General features: G+C 56.6%; 1 protein-coding gene across 6 annotated transcripts in view; it reads left to right on the top strand.

Moving 5' to 3' along the window:
- Window positions 1-16,340, top strand: part of COL18A1 (collagen type XVIII alpha 1 chain) — a 31,378-nt gene that overhangs the window by 9,330 nt on the left and 5,708 nt on the right. For 3 of the 6 annotated variants that reach the window (XM_021400296.1, XM_021400295.1, XM_021400293.1), the window contains exons 1-19: window positions 3,373-5,705; window positions 9,829-10,373; window positions 12,489-12,572; window positions 12,655-12,714; window positions 12,792-12,930; window positions 13,040-13,143; window positions 13,236-13,262; window positions 13,389-13,568; window positions 13,644-13,670; window positions 13,760-13,822; window positions 13,934-14,020; window positions 14,137-14,190; window positions 14,262-14,411; window positions 14,521-14,583; window positions 14,738-14,782; window positions 15,599-15,730; window positions 15,818-15,889; window positions 15,990-16,061; window positions 16,150-16,212. In XM_021400296.1, coding sequence (XP_021255971.1) covers window positions 5,135-5,705; window positions 9,829-10,373; window positions 12,489-12,572; window positions 12,655-12,714; window positions 12,792-12,930; window positions 13,040-13,143; window positions 13,236-13,262; window positions 13,389-13,568; window positions 13,644-13,670; window positions 13,760-13,822; window positions 13,934-14,020; window positions 14,137-14,190; window positions 14,262-14,411; window positions 14,521-14,583; window positions 14,738-14,782; window positions 15,599-15,730; window positions 15,818-15,889; window positions 15,990-16,061; window positions 16,150-16,212 — 2,538 coding nt within the window. In that variant the 5' untranslated portion in view covers window positions 3,373-5,134. Of the gene's footprint in view, window positions 1-3,371; window positions 5,706-9,828; window positions 10,374-12,488; window positions 12,573-12,654; window positions 12,715-12,791; window positions 12,931-13,039; window positions 13,144-13,235; window positions 13,263-13,388; window positions 13,569-13,643; window positions 13,671-13,759; window positions 13,823-13,933; window positions 14,021-14,136; window positions 14,191-14,261; window positions 14,412-14,520; window positions 14,584-14,737; window positions 14,783-15,598; window positions 15,731-15,817; window positions 15,890-15,989; window positions 16,062-16,149; window positions 16,213-16,340 lie in introns of those variants that run through there. The other 3 variants (XM_021400298.1, XM_021400299.1, XM_021400297.1) reach the window with 2 other exon arrangements.

Below are 16,340 nucleotides of genomic sequence, written 5' to 3'. Positions count from 1 at the left end.
TGCTGCCATAGTCTGCATATTTCCCATGAGGACTGACAAATTAAAGATGCTTCCTTGATGAGTAGCCCTGATGCTCTGGTGGGCATCAATGGCCTTGTGGCCAGGGTCGCAGTGGGGACACATGGGGCAGGCTTGGAGCACTTTGTTTCCAATGCTCATTGAAGGGGTGTGGGAGCCCTGGGTTGGGTGTATCCCAGTGCCGTGGTGAGTCCAGGCTGTTCATTATCCCCTGGATGATTTGATCGTTCCCCCAGGCAGTCGTGACATTTTAATGGTTTATCTTATCGAGGAATTTGCTGGGAGGAAGTTTCTGTCTCTCCATGAGTAAATGTTTAGGAACGCTGCTGTGGCCCCAGGGGCTTGCTGGTGCTGTGTGGCTGCGGGAAGCGGGTTGCATCCTCCCCGAGCCACCACCTGCGTCACCAGCTCCAGCGGCTGCTGGCACACACACTCCCCTACAACCATGCAGTGTCCTTTTCCCCTGCATAAAGCACTGCCCTTTGCCAGGATTTGGAAGGCTGGACTCACGTGTGCTGCATTTGTGGGCTGAATTTACTTTGTGTTTGGTGGTGTTCCAAAGACGGTGCAGGGTCCCTGGGCTAGGGACAGCATGCAGTGCTGGGGAGATCTGTATCCCCATCCTGGGTGCAGCAGCTCAGCCACCTCTCTGCTGCTGCCTGCCACTGCCAGGCGCCTGTCCCGCTCTCTGTCCCACTGGCTGCATGGGAGGTCAGCGGGATGTAGCAATATCCTTAGGCCTCTTACGCGTGCATCCTGATGAGTGCCTTTTAACTTTGTTTGTGCTTTTGGATAGGAAGAGATTAAAATCCCAAACATCGATAGGTTTTAAAAATACCATCTGCCTCTGACAGTTGCTAGATTTTTTTCTGCTCAGTGTTTGAATGCTCTGCCTGCAGCCTCTCTGCTGGTCTAGTGCTGAGGTTTTGTCACTTCCCCAGCAGCACTCATGCCGGACAGCGTGCACAGACAGGGCAGCACCGCTGTATGCCACTATTTCACACCAGGGAGCTGCATATCCAGATTTGCGGTGTGCGGTGCTTTATCAGTGCGCAGCTGGCCCTACTGTTTGGCAGTGGTGATTTTTAGCAACAGAAAACTCCCACAGCTTGCTGCAGTATCACTTTGCTCCATGCTTGGGAGGCTCTGAGGTCCTGATGCCCATGCTGCTGGGGGCTTGCTGGGCTGTGGGCATGGGATGAGAGTCTTTCTCCCAGGGATGTATCAGGGAGCTTGGCCTGCTGGTGGGCAGCAGCCCTTTCAGATGTTTGCCCTACCGCGTTTTGTGCCTTTTTGAGCTGGGTGCTTTCTCATGCATTGCAGTAGAAGCCTTCTGATGTTACAGGGCTGAGCTTTCTGCCAGCAAATGATGGAGCTGTGCTTGGAAAGACTGGTGTGTTCTCATGGGGTGCCTTTTGCATCCCTAGGCTGAGCCGTGCAGGGGGTGGAGGAGGTACAGGGATGCCCTGGCAGCAGAACACACTTCCTTAACACACCAAACCCTTCTGCCATTGAGAAAAGAGGCCTGGGGGGCTGTTACCTGAGCCCCTCTGCTGAGGCATTTCTAACACAAACTTGGTGTATGCAGCAGGGAGGAAAGTGACTCCTCATCCTCCCCTAGGTGCAATCTGAGATATCCTTCTGGTAGTCCAGTGGATTATGCTGCTATGGGACAATCTGTGGGGCTTCCTGCATGGGGATGGGAGGGGCAGGGGCATGGAGGGTGGAATTGGCTGCGCTGAAGGGGCTCAGGATATCTTGAGCCAGAGCCAAAAGAAAGAGAGGAGGCAGGGAATTGCAGGTGATGGAGGGATCAGGTTGCTTGCCCTGTCGGGGCTTGCTCGGCTAAGTATGTTAAAGGCTCCTGGCCTGGAGAGGAGAGGTCCTTGGTGGGCCAGTGACATCTAGAGGAAAGGGACAGGGCTGTTGGGGTCTTATCCTGCCCCAGCTGAGCAGTCAGGTCCTGCAGCTGGAGCTGTGCTGGATGCCACATTCCAGTGCAGTGCCCTTGGGCACAGTTGTGTCCTTCAGGGCCCCTCTGTGACATCTACTCTGCGCTGTGCTTGGGCCTGGAGCTCCCTCTGCTGTCTGTCTGTCTGTCTGTCTGTCCATCCATGCGACTTACTGAGCTCTAGGTGGGGAGACCTGGGGAAAGAGCAGTGTGACCCCACAGGGACCGGCTGGTTATCCCCAGCAGCCAGCAAGGTCTGTGGGATGGGCTTTGCTGAACAGAGCTTGTCCCTTTGGGCCCACCATCCTGTCCCTCAAACTCTCTCTGCTGAAAGCTCAAAGCACCACACTGGGAGGCACCATGAGCCCCGTGTGCAACGCCAGCGCAGCACAAGCAAATATTTCCCTGGCCAGGTCCCCTGTCACCTGTCACAACCCTGCGCTCTTCCCACTGCCCTGGGAGCGTGCAGCCGGCTTGCTGGAAACCCTTTGACTTGATGTCCTGCTCTAACGTGGTTATTTGTTAACCACGAGTGTGGAATATAGGTCTGAAACCAGGGCTCTCCGGTTTTCCTTTTCCTTACACCCCATGCATGGTGCACCCATGATCCCTGCTCGCACTGCGTCTGCGTGCTGGCATGCCCTGCTCCTTGGAATGCTCCTGGTGGAGACAAGATGGCTTGCTGGGGCTTGTGGTGCTCCCACCCAGTGTTCTGCATCTCCGCTCTGGGGGAGAAACTGTGGGAAATGGTGCCTGTGTCCCCCTGTTCAGGGTACATTCTTCTCCCCTGCCTGCACCCTATCAACAGCCCCTTTGTGGCAAAAATGAATCTCTCCATTGTCAGGGTGCCTAAAAGGGCCATTTCTCTGCATCACTCGGCGTGGATACCAGGGCTTTTCCTCTGTGGCCCCCCCGCTGCGCTGGGGCCCTGCAAGAACCGCTGAGCCTGGGTTTCCACCCATCCTTCCCGTGGGCAGCAGGACTGGCAGCCCCCAGCCCTGACTCACCAGCATGAGAAAGGGTTTTGGGCTCTGTCCAGGAACAGCTTTGCTGAGTGTCTGCCCATCCATCTGAGCAGCCAGGAATGAGCCTGTCAAGATTGTCCCCTGCTCTCAGACCTGTTGGACAGTGACAGGACCTGTGGTCAGGGCATCCCTGTGTCATGAGTTTGGTCACTTCTGGTGCAAAAAAATAAGTCCTCTTTGTATCACTTCTGACGAAGTGATGCATTTGCTGAGGGAAGCATGTCTAATTAGTGACAGGACAAGGGGGAATGGCTTTCAACTAAAAGAGGGGGGTTTAGATGTTAGGAAGAAATTCTTTACTCAGAGGGCGGTGAGGTGCTGGCACTGCTGCCCAGAGCTGTGGGTGCCCCATCCCTGGTGGTGCTCAGGGCTGGATTGGATGGGGCCCTGGGCAGACTGAGCTGGTGGGGGGCAACCAGCCCATGGCAGATGGGTTGGAAGGGATCACAAAGATCATCCATTTCCTACCCAAGCCATGCTGTGATTTTATGGTTCTGTGATCACCCAGGACTTGTCCTCTGAATGCTGATTTGGGGTGGAGCGGCCTTGAGAGGCAGCACAGAGCCCTGTTGGGACATGATGGGGCAGGCTGACAGTAGCTGCAAGGAGCTGCTGAGCAGGGGGTGCACGTGGAAACCCAACCATAAAGGCAAAAAATGCGTGACATTGGGTGTAGGCTGCTCTGTGGCAGGGGAAAGCTGTTCCACAAAGCACTTGTGTAACAACATCAGCTTTGGACAAGCATATTAGCATGGCATTATTCCTGTGCCAGCCACCATTTTAGTGGGAAAACTTGCACAAATCACACCAAAAAGTAGCGTGGGAAGCAATGCATGGAGCTAATAGACATCTGAGCATTAATTTCACACTTTTCCTGACTACTAGAGCTTTGCCAAAAGACTGTTTTAAAACGATAGCAAGCCTCATTGACGTTGTTTTGTTCCTGTTTAATTTCTTTTCAAATTCAAACAGCAGGAGAACCAAGCGGACTCTGTAGGGCTTTGGAGATGGTGAAGGGTCTGAGGGCAAGATATGTGAGGAGCAGCTGAGGTCACTTGGTTTGTTTGTTTAGCTCAGAGAAGAGGAGGTGGAGGGGAGGAATCATGGCAGCCTACAGCACCTTGTGGCAGCTTGCAGCTCCTCATGGTGTCCTACAGCTCCACATGGCAGCCTACAGCTCCACATGGCAGCCTACAGGTCCTCATGGTGGCCTGCATTTCCTCACGGGGAGTGGAGGGGCAGCACTGAACTCTGCTCTCTGATGACAATGACAGAGCCTGAGGGAATGGCATGGAGCTGCGTCTGGGGAGGGTCAGGTGGGGGTGAGAAAAAGGCTTTGCCCCAGAGGGCGGTGGGCATGGAGCAGCTCCCCAGGGCAGTGGGCATGGCCCCAAGCTGCCAGAGCTTAGGGAGCGTTGGGACACCGCTCTCAGCCACAGGGGTTGGTTTGGGAGTTGCTGTGTGGGGCCTGGGGTTGGACTCAGTGATCCTTGTGGGTCCCTTCCAACTTGGGATGTTCTATGGTTCTCCTGGTCAGCTGAGGGGGCATCATGACATGGAGGACCTGGACTGTGTCCCTGTGTGGCTCCAGCACTGTGCTGCTTGCTGCAGTCTTTCGCAACCAGTTCCAGCAAAAACCAAGCTCCAGGCTGCTGTTACTCACACACCCTGGCTTGGAGGCATGCTTGCGTGTGTTGCTGGGGGGCCCCATCTGCGCTGCCCCGGCTCACTGTCTGCCGGCTCCACTCGCTCACCATCCTGCCGCAGCACCTGGGGGTTCTGACCATGAAACTGAGCAAGGCATCTTGAAAGCACTTGCTGCTTTGTGGACTGGTTGCTTTCCCCAGCCAGGAAGTGTTTTCTGGGTCATTTTCCCTTTCCTTCCTTTGGAGGAGAAGGAGTTAATGAAGGAGCAGCAGCAGCTGGCTAGTGCGGGCCAGGAGCCCAGGGAGCTTGCACTGCTGGCTCTGCTCCTGGGCATTGAGGGGGCTCGGGTGAGTTGTGGCCCAGCTTTGTGCCCCATGGGGGCCATGCCTGCTGCGAGGAGGCTGGAGCTGGGAGAGGAGGGCTCGCAACCAGCAGCGGGGCCACTCCTCCCAACGCTCCAGTTTGAAGGCTGGGCGCTGGGGAGGAGAGAGCGATGCGAGCGCTGCAGGCGCTTCACTGGGGCCAAGCTCCTGCCTCTGCCCCTGAGTGCCTCTGTTTGCGAAGCAAGGGGGCTTGCTTTCCCCTCCCCATGGCTCTGCACCACCTGGGGCTTTGGCTGCTGCTGGCTTCCTGCTGCTTCTCTTCCTCTGACGCGCAGCTCCTTGACTGGATTTGGGGCAGCCCGAAAACCACAGGGACCCCCATGGCATCCAGCATTGCAGAGACGTCGCCCACCCTGAGCACACCTCTGAGCTCAGCAGCAGCAGGGGACGTGGCCACCACACAACGGCACTGGGAGCCGGAGCCTAGCATGGCAGCACCCACAGGACAGGAGAGCACTGAGAGCACCGATGGCACCAAGCAGGGGGACAGGAGCACCGTGGGGATCACGGTGCCGACCAGCACCACATGGACTGCCGCTCCCCCTCGCAGTACAGCACCCACCCGCAGCCCCACCGAGACTCCGTGGCTCCTGGGAATGGGGAATCCCAATACGACGGAGCTGCCCTGGCAGCAGGAGGGGACAGGGGGTCCCCTGCAGAGGCCAGCAGCCACCCATCCAGGTAGAGCTCCTTTCCCTTTCCCATCAGGTGACAGTGCCCACCACCCCATGGCACAGCGATGCGGAGCATCACCCACACCACATGCTGCAGACCATGCTGGGACACGGGGCTGGGGACCCTTGGCTGCCCCCCGACTGTCCCCCACTGCTCCCAGTGCTGCAACACTGGGTGATGGGGACACGAAGCACAGCACCAACGGCAAGGGGCTGGCACTGGTTGCTGTCAGTGGGAACCAGAGCCCTTCTGCGCCTGAACTGAGGGCAGTGAGCGGTGCGGATTCTCCTCCTGCTGGTCCTCCTGAGTTTGATTTACTAACCTCCACCTTGCGAGTCACTGGCGCGGGGCTTGCTCCCTCCTTCCCCAGACTGCTGCCGGCGGGCGGGCAGTGCCTGCCCCTCCCAGCCCGCCTGCCCTTCTGCTCTGTTCTGGGCACCAACCATGTCAGATTGCCGAATTATCTCAGCCACAGCAGCGAGGCGGAAATTTGGGCTTCTTTGCATGAGTGGGAGGGGCTGCTTGAGTCTCAGTGCCACCGCTACTTGGAGTGGTTCCTCTGCTTGCTCCTGGTCCCTGGGTGTAGTGCCTCAGTCCCTGTAACTCCCCCACCATGCCAGGGCTTCTGTGAGGCCGTCAGAGACCTGTGCTGGATGCACTCGGCTGGTGGGCGCCTGCCTCTGCCCTGTGACTCTCTCCCCGAGGAGGATGGAGGGTATTCTTGTGTCTTTGTTAATGTGTCCACAGGTAATGTGGCTGGTGACCCTTGTCCGTGTCTTCCCTCTGCATGTCTCACCAGCCAAAGCCTTGCAGCACTCCAAGGGATGCTACTGCCTCGTCTCTGCGGGAGACCCCTGGCCAAAAGCCTCTTTGCCCTGCCTCAGTTTTGGGGTTTTGGCTGCTTTTGCAAGGAGGAACATCCTTGTCCCATCCTCAGGCTGTCCCCACTGGAATGGGATTTGGAGCTCTCCATGGGGGCTTCAAGGTGACCCCAGGCTGGATCTGGAGGGAGCCACAGAGCATCGCTCCCCAGCATGGGGCCAGAGTGTGACCTCGCATACGCACACTCACGTGACCACTGCCCTGCCTTGTGGTTAATGATTTACCCACGGCTAATGTTTGATCCCTGTGCTCAGAAGAGGTGCTTGGTGCCCTACTATTGCCATGAAGTGCTTTTGAGCCCTGTGTGACTTGGCCAGCAGCTAAGGCCTCCTCAGCAGGGTGAGGAGCCAAGAGTGGCAGCTTGGGGGCCAGGAACAGCCCCCAGAGCAGGGGATGAAAGCCAGACTGGGGACTCCCACTCCACCCCCTGCAGCTACACTGAATGGGGCTGTGTTCTTGTGCTGGACTCTGTGCCCTCAGGTGACGTGGAGCAGACAAGTCTGAGGGACAAGGAAGGCACACATGGCCTTGGTGGCCCCCTGGGCTGTCAAAGCAGCTCTCTGTGGGATGTGATGGGAAGGAGGAGAGGCGAGGATGGAGAGCAGCCTGGAGCATCTGGGACCCTTCCAAGGGCAGCGGGAGCCAAAGCTCTGTCATCGTGGCCCCTGGCATCCCTGTGTGATTCCATGCTAGCGCCACCTGGAACTGCAGTGGTGTCCATGGGAGAACTGTGTGGCTAGCTATGGGAGTGCTGGCAGTCCTCCACTGTAATCCGTGGGGCGCCCAGGAGTCCCCTTGGTTCAGTGTTGGGATGAAGCCATGGCTGAGAGATTCCCCTGCTTCCCACTGCACATGATCAGGAATATCGGCAAGGCGGGAGTCCTGCTGCGGGAGCGAGTGCACAATGTCGCATTGTAGTTGACGATGCTGGGATGTGAGTGCTGTGCTGCTGGCAGATGGAATCGGGATGTGTCCCTGGCTATCATGGGCTTGCTCATGTGTTGCATGGTGCAAGTCTGTTTTCTTTGGGAAGCTTCCTTGTATCATTGCCCAACTCCTGCTCTGAGCCAGGGCACAAGTGGTGTATTTGGAGAGGAAGGGGAAACCCAGAGATGGTTGAAATACCAAGGAAAGCAGGACTGTGAATTGCATTGCTAACAAAAGCCTCTTTCAGCCTTTCCCCCCCACCTCAAGCCTCAAGGCAGAGGATGGGCTGTCTGCATGAAGAATTGCAGAGATGGCTCCTACACCCCTGCCTGCATGGACCCCTGGGAGGAAGCTCTGATTTCCTCTTAGCTTAAAGCTTTTCTGAATTTGGCTTCCTCTAAGCCAAGGTAAGCACCATCCATGCTTCCCAGTAGTGTCTCTTGGGGTCAGGGCTGCTTTCTGTGCACAGAGGGGCAGCTGGCACAGCACCACATGGCATGGCTCAGCACGATGGGAGCAGCTTTACCCTGTGCCTTCATGTGCCGTCATGTGTGGGGCAACTCATGGTTGGCTGCCATCCACAGAACTGAGATTGCCAGAGAGAAAATGTCCCCCTGCCTCTAAAATGAGGCATTTCTGACATCCCTCCATCGAGGCCAGCCCTGTTGTCCTGGCTTGGCAGCCGCAGGAGCTGGAGATGCTCTGTGTGCACAGATGCCCCCATGCTTTGGAACAGAAACCCAGGTATTCATTTCTTCTTACCATCCGAAAGGACCTGTTGCCCTCCCAGGCTGGGCTGGGCTGATTTCTTTCCCTTTTTTTTTTTTTAATATATATGTTTGGTTTTATTTTTTAAAACACTCTGGAGGAAAATGCCTTGCTTCGGAGCAGGGTGGGGGTTCCTAGGCTCCTGTGCACACCCCAATATCCCTGGCTTGTGTTCAGCAGCAGGGAAGGAGGGGGGCACTGAATAGCCTCAGCTCCTCCCTTTGTGCCATCCTGGCTGGCAGCATGGAGCCTGATCCCATGCCGCAGTCCTTGGATGTTTTGGGGACTCCAAAATGGGGACTTGCACCTGGGAGCATCTGTTGGATATCTTCTTGCTCCTGGTAAATCTGGAGTTAAAAATCACCGACGCACAGCATGCTCGCTTACTCGTTCACATCAAGTTGGCACCGGCCCGAGAGGTTGACATAGGAGACGAGGAATCCAGCACCCATTGTGTGGGCGATGAGGATGTGTGTGCTGCCAAAACAACAGGAGTTTGCATCCAGAGGGCTGGCTCACACGGCCAGATGTTCAGCTGTGCCTGGTAGGAGAGACTGTCCTGACCAGAATTCCCCAAAGTGCCTTGAGAAAATGAGCTGGGGCAGGAGACGAGCTCGAAATTGAGATCATCTGGGAAGCCGGCAGGGTGCATGTCAGTCCCAGCCACTTTCCCAGGCAGTGCAAGGAAAGGGCTGGGATGGTTCCCAGCTGTGGTGACCCTATGGGGACAGGGTGATGCGAGGCTGGTCACAACTTTGGAGCAGGCATGGGTGTGCAAGGACACAACCCATGGCTGCACCTGCGAGATATCTCATTTTATTGGAGCTCTGGAATGCCATGCCACCCTAATTGGAGAGCCAGCAGCAGGTATTGGAATCTCTTTTGGGAGCTGCATCCTCATTCTGCAGCTTGAGGAATGCTGCTGCCTCATCTGACTTGCGGTCTACTCCCCAGCACTCCCTGCTCTGTTCCAGTGCACATCCTGGTCCTTGGGTACGGTACCGTTCCATTATGTGGGTGTGCTACCTGTGCCCTGGCACCTTTTGTCCAGGATTAAGATTGTCCAGATCCAGCAGGGTGGCAGCCCATTGAAGACTTAAGACTTCTCTTGCCATGTATAAAAATTCCTCTCGTTTTCTGGAGTAAAGGTCCCTACTGACTTTGGGAAGCTACATCTGTCCAGGCAATGGGGTCGGGAGCAGAGTTAGCTGCAGAGAAAAGCATTGAAATGTTCCTCTGGGGACGATGAGTGTTGGGGTCACATCCACAAGATGAGAAAATGAAGTAGCTATTAATTGGCACAGGCTCAAAATAGCCGGAAAGTTCACTGTTGGGTTCCCTCGTGGCTGGATGGGTCTCTTAGGTTCAGCAGCTGCAATGTGAAGCAGAGCCCATGGCTGCCTCATGTCCCCAGGCTGTGGAGCAGCATCACTGGGAGAGCAGTGGGTGGCCCTGGGCAGTGTCCCCAAAGGCAGTGGAGTGGAGGGACCTGCTGAGTTTGCACATCCTTGCTGTGCTGTTTGTCACCATCCCATCTCCCTCCTCTTTGCAGAGAACCTGAGCACTGAGGTCAGCCTCCTGGAGCTGATCGGAGACCCACCACCAGAGGAGATCATCAAAATCTACGGCCCTGAAAACAACCCTGGCTATGTCTTTGGACCCAATGCCAACACAGGCCAGGTGGCCCGGTACCACCTGCCCAGCCCCTTCTACCGAGACTTTTCTCTCCTCTTTCACATCCAGCCCACCACCCCACAGGCCGGCGTGCTCTTTGCCATCACAGACTCCTCTCAGAGCATCATCTATGTGGGTGTTAAGCTCTCAGACCTGCAGATGGGCAAGCAGCAGATCATCTTCTACTACACTGAGCCAGGCTCGCAGAATTCCTATGCAGCTGCCACCTTCACTGTGCCCACCCTGCTCAACCAGTGGACACGCTTTGCCATTAGCGTGGAGGAGGACGAAGTCATCCTCTACCTGGACTGCGAGGAGCATGAGCGGGTCCACTTTGAGCGCTCCCCAGATGAGATGGAGCTGGAAGAAGGCTCCGGGCTCTTTGTTGCTCAGGCTGGAGGGGCTGACCCAGATAAATACCAGGTAATGCCTTGGTCACCCCAACCAGCACCTCCGAGGAGGAGAGAAGCTGGAGGGATGTGTCACCAGCCCATTGATTCAAGGAGATAGAACTGACCTCTTTGTCCACAAGACAAACCAGAGGACATGCTCTGTGTGCATCACCTAGGCAAGAAGAATTGGCTTAAGGTGCCATCATGTTATGTTCATGGGCAACCCCAAGGCAAAGCTCTCAAGGCAGGAGATGATATGGTTAACACTGCAGCATCCACCATGGCCCCCAACTTTTTCAGCAAATGCTCCCTTTGAGCCTTTGCTTACTAAAAATACCCATCTCCTTTGGTGCCTACTAACTGGGCTGGTGAAATGTCTCTCTTAGCTGGAAAAAATGTTCAGGCTGGAGCATATATTTGTTGGACGACATTTGGTCATATCTGCAGGAAGACAGATGAGAGCTGGGAGGGAAGGTGATAGCTCAGTCTGTGGATTGAGAATGATTCACATGTTAGATAAGATTTACTGAAAGTGTGGGAAAATTCAGCTGACGTGGAAATCCCTGACAGTGTGTGTTGGAGGAAAGCTGCTCTGTGAGGTTTCACTTGGGCTGAGTGTGCTCTGCCCAACAATGTGATGGTGCTTCTACGAAGGAGCTTTGCAAAGTGCGTTTGTGAAATTAAACATTGCCTTGGCTCATGAACAGAGCCATTAAACCAAATGGGGCAGGAGGCTGCGAAAAGCTCACCGGGAAGGTGTTAATGATTGATGCACTGGGGACCAGTGGTTGAGGAGGCTCCAAGGGGTCTCAAGAGCAACTTCTTCCTTTGAACCTTCTGGGACAGCAAGCCACATCTATGGATGAAATCCTCCCCAAGAATTTTGGTGGAGATTTGGGAGGCAGATGCAGGAAAAAAGCCCGGAGCAGAGCATAGATGCTTGTGCCTTTCTAGCAGGTGATGTTTGTGCCCTGGGGAGGAGGCTGTGAGTAAGCGCTTGCAGAATGGCCCTCTTGCTGTCCGCCCCCAGTTCTCCTGCAGGGAATAAGCAGGCACTGAGGAAGGGGAGGCTGAGTCCTTGCTGCTCCCCAGGCTCTGCCCAGCAGGCTCTGCATCTGCCCGGCATCTGACTGCCTCATGACCCAGCCCATACTATTTGCGGCCGACAAGGCTGATTAAATCCTGGCCCCCAGACAAGCAGCGGAGGCAGCCACTGGCAGGCAGCATTTACCATAGAATATCCTGCATTGGAAGGGACCCATAAGGTTCAGCATCCAACTCCTGAAGTGTGCTGCATGTTGGTGGTACAGAGCTGAGCATCCCCCAGGAGATGGGCTGGAGGAGCTCAGAGCCCATATGGGTGGCATTTCCTTGGAGGAGTGGTTATAGTTCCATATGTTTTTATGTACAGATAAACAGCTAACAGCCAGCCTGGCTGCACTGCAGCTGCCTCTCGTTCTTGTTTTCTCAAACCCCTTGTGTTTCCTGAGCACGCTGTGCCTTCAAGCAAGCTGAAATGTTGTTTTAGGTGTCCTGCCCAGCAACAAGGCATCTTTCCTCTCCCAGCCCTTGTCCCTGCTGGGATCAGAGCATGGTCATGTCCTGTCCTGGCAGCAAGGAGCTGGGCTTTGTCGGGTGGTGCTCTGTCCTCCAACCAGTGCCCTCCTAGCAGGTAGCTCTGCTGAGGGGCTGTTCTTGAGGTGGCCTACTTAGGAAAGAATTTGTGGAGGTTTGTTGTATAAATAAGCATTCTGGATGTGCACAGCGCTTGCAAAACCCAAATAAATGGTAAGGATGTGGGGATTAGCCTAAGAAATACAAAACTGGAGCTTTCCAGTAGCAGGCTGGAGCTGGCAGGTGTCCCTTGCTGGGGAGCGGTGAAGAAGAGAGGCCAGTTGGGGTGAGGAATGCTCTGGCAAGGGGGAAATGAAGAGCACATCCTGAACATTTGCTGTAAAAGCCTTGCTGTCTGGCTGCCCAAAGTCCGCCTGCGGCCTCTCAGTGCCAGCGCAGGCAGACGGCTTTTTGCTATGGATCAGCATCCAGCAGCACAGGGCTGCTGTGATCCACCTCTGTTCTGGGGATGTGGTGCCCAGGCAGGAGGGACCCGATATACATCCATCCCCAATGGCATGATGTCTTGCAGGGTGTGATTGCTGACCTGAGGCTGCGAGGGGACCCGCGGGCAGCTGAACACCAGTGCGAGGAGGAGGAGGAGGATGACACCGAGGTGAGTGCAGAGTGGCTGCAGCCTCAGGGCTCCTCCTTGGCTCCTGGGCTGAGCCGCTCTGTCTCTCCCTGGCCGAGCGCAGGCATCCGGAGATTTTGGCAGTGGGGCAGAGGACAGGCACCATCCCTCGGGAAAGGATAAGGTGAGTTGGCATTGCGCTCAGTGGTGATACACAGACTGGGGGAACTCAAAGTCAGTGTCCCCTTGTCACTGGCACAGGACATCCCAGGGCTGCTGGATGCCATCCCTGTCACCTCCCCGCCCGTGGCGGCAGGCAGCGAGACAAGGAGCAGTGCGGGCTCCCCCCAGCAGGCGGAGAGGACCAGAGTGGAGGAGAGGCTGCAGGTCTCTACAGGAGGTAACAGCAGCCACCATCCATTTCCATCCAAGCCACCACCATTCCATTGTGCCACCATCCCAGTGGTGCTGGTCCCTGGCACAACGGGGTCCATCTGCCATGCCTGCAGGCACTGGCCCCAAGGGTGAAAAGGGGGAGAAAGGTGAACGTGGCCTGAAGGGGGACTCGGGAACCAGTGGCATCTTGGGGACAGGTACTGCCAAGGGCGAGAAGGTAAATGAGGGGGTGTTGGGGCTGCCTCTCCCACCAGACTTGAGAGATGTGTCTCTGTTTGACACTCATCTGTCTCTATTTCTGTTCCCCAGGGGGAGAAAGGTGAATTGGGCATCAAGGTGAGCACTGCTGGGGAGCTGGGCTGGGCTGCAGGGCCAAGCTGTGCCCATGCTGGCCACAAACCCTGGAGTGCAAAGGGGTCACACCACTGGGCACGGTTGGACACTTTTCTGTCTTCTTCCCAGGGCAGTGCTGGATTTGGCTACCCTGGCTCCAAGGGCCAGAAAGGCGAGCCAGGAGAGCCTGGCCCCCCCGGCCCTCTTTCACGGCACACTGACAGCTTGTCGCTGGAGAAAGTCATTGGCCCCCCTGGCCCCACTGGCGCCCCAGGGAAGGATGGGGCCCCTGGCAGGGATGGCGAGCCTGTGAGTCTAGCCCCCCTCTCCTGTTTCTCCTTTCTCCTCTGCACTCTGCTCATCTCTTTCCTTTGCCATCCCTAGGGTGATCCTGGCGAGGATGGCAAACCTGTAAGTGGGAAGGGTTGCGGGATATTGCACAGAACAGCTGCTCTGTGCCCCACCACCCACTGATGCCTATCCCCTGCTCCCCTTTGCAGGGTGAGATGGGGCCCCAAGGGTTTCCAGGGACACCAGGAGAGTCTGGGCAGAAAGGGGAGAAGGTGAGCAAGTGTGCTGATGGCTGTGCTGGTGGCCATACCAGTGACAGTGGCCACGGTGGAGCAGGCAACCAGCCTGTGCTTGTGAACCATGCTCTCCTCTCCATCCCACAGGGTGACCCCGGTATGGGGCCAAGGGGCCCCCCGGGACCACCAGGTCCCCCCGGACCGCCAGGACCATCCTTCAAGCAGGACAGGCTGGTAGGTACCCCTGGCACCTGGGAGGCTGTAGAGCATAGCATGGAGACACCGTGGGACAGCATCCCTGTACTGTTGGACACCTCAGCCCTGATGTTTTCTCTATGCTTCTTCCCTAGACATTCATCGACATGGAGGGCTCGGGGTTTGGTGGTGACTTGGAGACCCTGCGGGTGAGTGCAGGACCCCTTCTCTGCAAGGAGTGAGGGATGCACTTGGCCATTCTCCCCTTCTTCTTTTGCAGGGCCCACGAGGGCCACCTGGTCCCCCAGGTCCCCCAGGTGTGCCTGGCTTGCCGGGGGAGCCGGGAAGGTTTGGGATGAACAGCACAGACCTGCCAGGACCACCAGGGCTGCCCGGCAGAGATGGAACACCTGGGCCTCCAGGGCCAGAGGTAGGTGCTGAGTGACCAGCGGGAGCATCCCAGGGCTGTCCCATGGTGGTGGCAGCTCTGTGCCCACTGAAGCCACCTGCACTGAAGGCGCCTCCTGGGCATCTTGCAGGGTCCTCTAGGTCCTCCAGGAAAAGATGGGATGCCTGGACCACCAGGACCCAAAGGAGAGCGGGTGAGCATCCCTCTTTTCATGCACCCAAAATGTCTCTGCTTTCTCCTGGGGCAGCTGCTGCTTGGTCCCCTGGAGTATCTCTGGAGGCCCCAGCTCCATGTGGCCCCCAGCTCACTCCTCTTAACAACCTCTTCTCCTTCCTCCTCCTCTCCAGGGTGACATGGGCGACCTTGGCCTTCCTGGAGCGCCAGGACCCAAGGTAGGGTTCTCTGGGGTGCTGCACTGGGGGTAAATCTTGTGCCACATGGAGAGGAGACTACTGGAACTCTTGGTGCCCTGGCTCAAGGGTGCATGGGGCTGCTGCCCACGCGATGCCATGGGTCAGTGGGATGTCCTCAAGCCTGGAGCACAAAGGGAAGGGTAAACTGCCCACAAGGGGAATGTTTTTCTGCCTTTAAACATGAGAATAGCTCTTAAAGGAGCCAGTGGGCACATGTATCTGCTTGGAAACACACTGCTGCATATCTTTCTTCTCTCTGTCTCCACTCCTCCTCTAACCAGAGCAAACCACCTCCTCTCCCCTCTTGTCTGCTCCAGCTTCTTTCTTTCCCTGCCTCTGGGAGAGACAAGAGGTAACAGCATGCAGGTGGCATGTCTGGAACTGCATACTTGTCCTTTCCGTCCCTGTGTGGCGAGGCTGCCCCTTGCCCACTACAGCCCCCAGCTCAGCTGTGGAGGTTCGAGCTGGGGGCCAGAGCTTTGTGAATTGACATTCTGAGGTGCCATGAGCACTGAGAGCATAGGTGGGGTGGGGATGGAGACTGCACCACTTAGACGCTCATAACAAAATGTGGGATGCATGTGAGTGTCCCCCTTTGGTGCAAAATTCACCCCAGTGTCAGGGCAGCATGAAAAAGAAAAAAAAAAAAAAGAAAAAAAAAGAAAGAGAAGTATTTATGGTTGTAGAAGAACCTATGGTGGCCACCGTGCACATTGCACAGTGACCTGGGGTACTGTGCTATGTGGGGATGGCTCTGCACATCCCATCCACTCCTTTGTTCTTTTCCCTTTGCAGGGCAGCAAGGGAGAAGCAGGACCAGCCGGTCCCCCAGGAGAGACTGGCTTGGCTGGCCTCCCCGGGCCAGTTGGACCCCGAGGGCCGCCAGGGCCCCCAGGTCCACCAGGGCCAGGGTATGAGACTGGATTTGTAAGTGCTGGGAGCTTTCATGGGGATAGTGGCAGTGCTTGTGGGATGAAGGGGACAGGCACAGCTCATCCCCTTCTCATGTCCCAGGGTGACATGGAGGGCTCTGGGCTGCCACTCACCACCGGCTCCCCCGGACCACGCGGCCCCAGTGGACCACAGGTAGCTGCTGTTGTGCCCCATCCCTCCCACCTACCCCCTCCTGGTGCATACCGTGTGGCTGCTGTGCGCTCACGACCCCTCATCCTTGTGGCTTCTGCAGGGTGTGCCAGGACTACCAGGGATCAAGGGCGAGGTGGGCAGCCTCGGACAGCCCGGCCCGCCAGGCCCTAAGGTAGGAGTGGGATGTTGGGAGGGATGAGGTGGGTGAGACGTGTCAGGATGCTGTGCCTGTGCCTCACACTGTTCTGATGCTCTTATAGGGGGATGCTGGTGTGCCTGGTGTGGACGGCCGCCCTGGCCTGGAGGGCTTCCCTGGACCGCAGGTAGGAGCCACAGCCCCATCCCTGCCCCAAACTCTGCTCCTTGCTCCAGACAAGGATGCATGCTGCTCTTGTCCTAGACCCCATCTGCTCGCAGACACCTCCATCCCTCCAACATCACACCAAACACC

This window comes from Numida meleagris, chromosome 5 (assembly GCF_002078875.1).
Source record: "Numida meleagris isolate 19003 breed g44 Domestic line chromosome 5, NumMel1.0, whole genome shotgun sequence".
Lineage (NCBI taxonomy): Eukaryota > Metazoa > Chordata > Aves > Galliformes > Numididae > Numida > Numida meleagris.
The sequence above is the reverse complement of the archived record's forward strand: the minus strand, read 5'-3'. Positions and strand labels throughout refer to the sequence as shown.